This window comes from Penaeus chinensis, chromosome 30, assembly GCF_019202785.1.
Source record: "Penaeus chinensis breed Huanghai No. 1 chromosome 30, ASM1920278v2, whole genome shotgun sequence".
Classification (NCBI taxonomy): domain Eukaryota; kingdom Metazoa; phylum Arthropoda; class Malacostraca; order Decapoda; family Penaeidae; genus Penaeus; species Penaeus chinensis.
This window is the reverse complement of record NC_061848.1, coordinates 25,160,474-25,165,822: the sequence shown is the minus strand read 5'-3', so window position 1 is coordinate 25,165,822 and position 5,349 is coordinate 25,160,474. Positions and strand designations below refer to the sequence as shown.

At 34.3% G+C, this 5,349-nt stretch overlaps 2 protein-coding genes across 8 annotated transcripts in view; one reads left to right on the top strand and one right to left on the bottom strand.

The window, feature by feature from the left end:
• Window positions 1–5,349, top strand: part of LOC125041150 (mucin-5AC-like) — a 514,849-nt gene that overhangs the window by 391,667 nt on the left and 117,833 nt on the right. The gene's annotated exons all lie outside the window — the stretch shown is intronic.
• LOC125041157 (protein O-linked-mannose beta-1,2-N-acetylglucosaminyltransferase 1-like) overlaps window positions 1,422–5,349 on the bottom strand; it is a 5,260-nt gene continuing 1,332 nt past the window's right edge. Inside the window, exons 3-6 of the mRNA XM_047635968.1 lie at window positions 5,025–5,139; window positions 4,344–4,415; window positions 2,777–2,886; window positions 1,422–2,323 (exon numbers count right to left, since the gene is read on the bottom strand). Coding sequence (XP_047491924.1) covers window positions 2,161–2,323; window positions 2,777–2,886; window positions 4,344–4,415; window positions 5,025–5,139 — 460 coding nt within the window. The 3' untranslated portion in view covers window positions 1,422–2,160. The remainder of the gene's footprint in view (window positions 2,324–2,776; window positions 2,887–4,343; window positions 4,416–5,024; window positions 5,140–5,349) is intronic.

The window sequence follows — 5,349 nt, the reverse complement described above, 5'->3', positions numbered from 1 at the left end:
TTTGCGATTCGATTTTACGCTCCGTTTACACGGATTCTCACGTCTGACCTGGGTCTTACTGGGTCAAGTTAAGAAGGTCGACTTTATTTTTGAGAAACAATTTTTTTTTTTTTTTTTTAATCCTAGCTTTCCGTGATTGTTAGACAAGCTTTCCAGAATTCAAATTTCGCGCCAGATTTCATCATCGATTTTTCTCGCCGGTTGGTGCTTCCCTCTGGTGTGTGGAGCGCGAACTAGCCATTCATCCTTCACGCCTGTGTATGTTCATCCTACTCGGCCCTTGCGCGCTCAGTTCAAACTTTTCTCCTGTTTTCAGTTTTTCCTTCTTTAAGCGCCTTCTTCGCCTTCTCTTTTTCTTATTATTCTCATTATCTTTTGTCTTTTATATTTTTGTTCTTTATCTTCTGCATGCTTCTTCCCGTTTCTTCATTTTCTTCGTTTTCTTCTTTTTTTTCTGCATTTTTGCTTTTAATTTTTTTTCGCCTCTCTTACTATTCTTACTATTCCTTCTGTCATCCTCTCTCTTTCTCTTCTTTTTCCTTCTTTTTCTATTAATGATTTTTTATTTTCCTATCGTTTGGTTAGCATCATTGCCATTATTATTGTCAATCCTATTTTTATTATTATCATCATTAATATTTGTATTATTAACATTATTATCACCAACGTTATTATTATTATTTGTATTATTATTGCTGTCGTTATTATTATCATTATTGTTATTGTCATTATAGTATTATTATTATTATTATTATTATCATTATTATTATTATTATCATTAATATTATTGTTATTATCATTATTATTATTATCATTATTATTATTATTATCATTACTATTATTGTTATTACCATTGTTATTGTTGTTGATTTTATTATCATTATTATTATTGTTATTACCATTGTTATTGTTGTTGATTTTATTATCATTATCATCATTATTTTTCATTATCATTGTTATTGCTTTTGTTATTATTGCTATTATCACCATTAATATTACTACTACTACTATTAATAATATAATCACTTTTTTATCATTATAACTGTCAGTGCCATAATTGATATAATTTTCCTTATTACTGTCATAATTTCTATAATTTCTTTCACCTTCATTATCATTACTATTACGGTTTTTATTCTTTATTATGATTATCAATGTTTTCCGTATTATCATCATCCTAATTATTGTTATTACTAATGAAATTGTTGTTAATGTTTTTTGCTGTTACTGTTACTTATTATTATATATTAGCATTATTTTTAATTACTATTAATTACTAACATTATCATCGTAACTTTATTATTATTTTTTAATTCATGAAAATCGTGCCATGGAAAAAAAATACGAAACACTTTACAATATAAAGAAAATATTTATTAACTTCTTCCTTTTGATTTTCTTAGAAATGAAATGGGCTAATTTTCGTGCTTGGGATAATAACTAATCAATCAAGACTTTTGAAATATCTCAAAAGTGTTTTGAAATATCTCAAAATATCTCAAAAGCGCAATATATACGAGTTTACCTTACACATAAAAAATAATTTCGTTTTCTGTCGGTATATTTATTTTACAGAAAATGTTTTTAGGGGTTAGCTAATAAAATCTTAAATAGTTATTCATTACCTTTCGTGCATTCAGGTATCATAATCTCATACGAAGGGAATAATGGTCTTTATTGGTTAATCTTAATGAAAAGCAAAGATGTCCTAACACTATGTCTATATACATATGTTATATATAGCAACTGGTGAATATAATTTAAAAAATAACTTATAAAACTTATAAAGATACATGAACACACAAAATTAAGTTGATAAAGACGGATGGACACACACACACACACACACAAAAAAGTTGGTTATGACCCGATAAGTGACAGGTACTAAACGATCCCACTAGGATATGAGACTTCATTACCCTTCCATACGCATCTCATTACTTCAAGAACACCAAAGGAAAGAATCCCTCATTACAAACGTGTCAAGGTTTTCCTCTCCACATTACACAAGATATACACTCAACATTCACCCAACAAACAAATATACTCTAAATAAAGAAATAAAACACTTGACAAATATGAAACGCCACACATATTTTACAAGGAACTGGCTTCAACCAAGTCCTACAGACCAGCGGAAAGGCCAGCACGCAGCTCCAGTTAGGGATGGAGAACAGGTAAGGCCGTGTCCAAAAAGGGGACCAAGGACTCGAGCTCCGGCCTTCTGAAGCGGTGTCGGTTGGAGGGCGCCACTAGGTCCAGCTTGTCGATGTCCTTCGGGTTGACCACGCGTAGGACTTCGATTCCCGGTGGCTTGTACGGACTGTTTGGAAGGCAGGATGTTTCAGTAGTGATGTGGACTGTCTATTGTTTTTTTCTATGTGTGTGATGGTAGTTGTGTCGCGTATTTGCAGGGGATGCCGTTGTGCTGTTTTTGTGCGGGTTTTTGTTGTGCTTGTATGGCTGTGTTTCTGTTGTGTTGTGTTTGTTTTGTTGTTGTTGTTGTTTTTTTGAGTGACTAGGTGGGTGAAATGCGACCTAAAACCAACACATATCCCAACACTCATCTACGTATATAGCTCTTACACACGACAAACACACATACACAAAAAAAAAAAAAAAAAAAACCGTAACACAATACACCAACACGCAAAACACAAAAATCTATACAAAAAAAATAAGAATGAGAATAATAATAATAACAAGAATAATAATAATAGTAAAAAAAAAAAAAAATATAAAAAATAAAGCGTAAAAAAATACAAAGAAGCATTACCTATAGTCGCTGTAAGGATATCCAATGACCATCACCTGCGTCTCGTAGAAATAGAGCCAGAAAAGACCGCGGTGCATGGCCCTTATGTCCTGGTCCCAGACGCCCAGGCACTGTGAGGGGGGAGAGGGAAACGGTGTGATAAACGCGTAAATAGGAGGAATGAGAGAATAGAACCTCTGTAATGGGATAAACAGATTCCGGAATAGGATTCATAAGCGGATGATAAAAAGGAATAAAGAAATGTGATAAATAGGCGAATAATAAAAAGTGTAAAACTACGGAATAGGTTACATGGATAATAATGTGACTAAAAGGTGATAGGATTCATAAATTGATACTAAAGAATAATCAAGAAGAAAAGATTTCAAACGAGGACGCTATTTTTTTTTTTTTTTTTTTCAAATAAAAAAACGAGTAATAATTTTTTTTTAAGATATAGAATGGGGGTTGATAAGCAGACGATTAAAACACTGATTTACATACAGTAACACAAAAAAAATCAAATCAAATCAAAATCAAATAAAGAGAATAAATAAAAAAAAATTCCTTACCATGTTACAGGATAGCATTAAAATCTACCCACTTTCCAATCTACAGCACCACCAAAAATAGGATCAGCAGGTCCACAGCCGCCCGTTCATCAGGAATGTGTCTTGCAACCAACCAATTAACAGATATGTCAACCAATTAACAGTGCAACCAGCCAGATAGCCATAATACCAAGAAATGAACAAAGAAACCAACCAGTTAACAAACGAAACCCAGTTAACCATGAAACCTGCTAGTTAACGAAGAAACCATTCAATCATAAAATCATTTTTTTTTTAATACAACCAATTAACGAAGAATTCAGCCATTTACCAATGAAGAAAACCAGTTAGCCAAGAAATGAATATATCAACCATGATATTCAGTTAACCAAGAAAACATTTCATGATAGAAATTAACCAAAATGAACAACCAATTAACCAAGAAAGCAATCACTAAACCCACTCAACCAAGTAAACAATCACTTTACAAAAAAAAAAAAAAGTAAACAAGACAGTCATCATTTCACCAAGAATACAACCAATTAACGGGAATACAACCAATCAACAAAGAAAACCGATTAACCAGAAAGATAACCACCTAACCAATCGGCCAAGAAAACAACCATTTAACCAGGAAAACAACTAATCAACAAAGAAAACAACCTACTACCGTAACCTCTCCAGACGAAAAAAAAAAAACCAGGGTAAAGGAGAACAAGAGAGAGAGAGAGAGAGACAGAGAGGCAGAGAGGGAGAGAGAGAGGGAGAGGGAGAGAGAGAGAGAGAGAGGCAGAGAGAGAGAGAGAGAGAGAGAGAGAGAGAGAGAGGGAGGGAGGGAGACAGAGAGGCAGAGAGGCAGAGAGAGAGAGAGAGAGAGAGAGAGAGAGAGAGAGAGAGAGAGAGAGAGAGAGAGAGAGAGAGAGAGAGGGAGGGAGGGAGGGAGGGAGGGAGGCAGAGAGGCAGAGAGAGAGAGAGAGAGAGAGAGAGAGAGAGAAGGAAAGAGAGAGAGAGAGAGAGAGAGAGAGGGAGAGACTCACCCTAGCGAAGTATTTCCAGGCCAAGTAGTCGATGCCGGTGACCATCTCGATGAAGATCACGACCGGTTTTTCCTGGTTGGAGAGGAGAGAGGATGGAACGCGATAAGGAAGGGGGAAAATACTCGTTGATGGGAATTCAGAATTTCGTTCGGGTGTAGAAGGGAATGAAAGGGATTTGTCGAGTAGGTATGATGGTCAAGCTTGATATATGGTTATATACAATTGTGTGCACATGTGGCTATATCTAAACAAACTCATAGGCACACACTCGCACGCACGCACGCACGCACGCACAAACACACACACACACACACACAATATATATAGATCTTTTCCGTCACGACACCCATCTGAAGAAGTCCAGAACGACGAGAAATATATATATATATACATATGAATATATATGTATACATATATATAAATATATATACATATAAATATATCTGTATACATATATATAAATATATCTGTATACATATATATAAATATTTATATACAAATAAATATAGCTAGATAGATAGATAGATAGATACACGAACAGGTACACATAAATGCACACGCAAACATACCTATACTCACACAAATGTATAAACACACACGACGCCACAGACAAATAAACAGACATTGGAACAAACACAAGCACAGAGACAAAGATAAAGTTGACCCATGAACCCTACTTACCGTGATATTACGAGGCAAATAATGTTCGCTACAAGGGTGGAGTTCTGTGTCGAGGAAAAGAGGGTCATCCTCAAGCAGGGAATAGATGTCCTCCTCGTATTTCTCGAAAGTCAGTCTGTTTTTTTTTTTTTTTTTTTTTTTTTTTATTGAGGGGGAGGAGGAGGGGATAAATATATTTTTTTAGTTTTTGTTTTTATTTGTAAGTTTAGGGTGTATTTCTAGATCCTAAATTGTGAGAGTTTCATTCTGCATATTGATGAATAGCATGAGTATTTTTTTTATCATCATCATAATCATCATCATCATCATCATCATCATCATCATC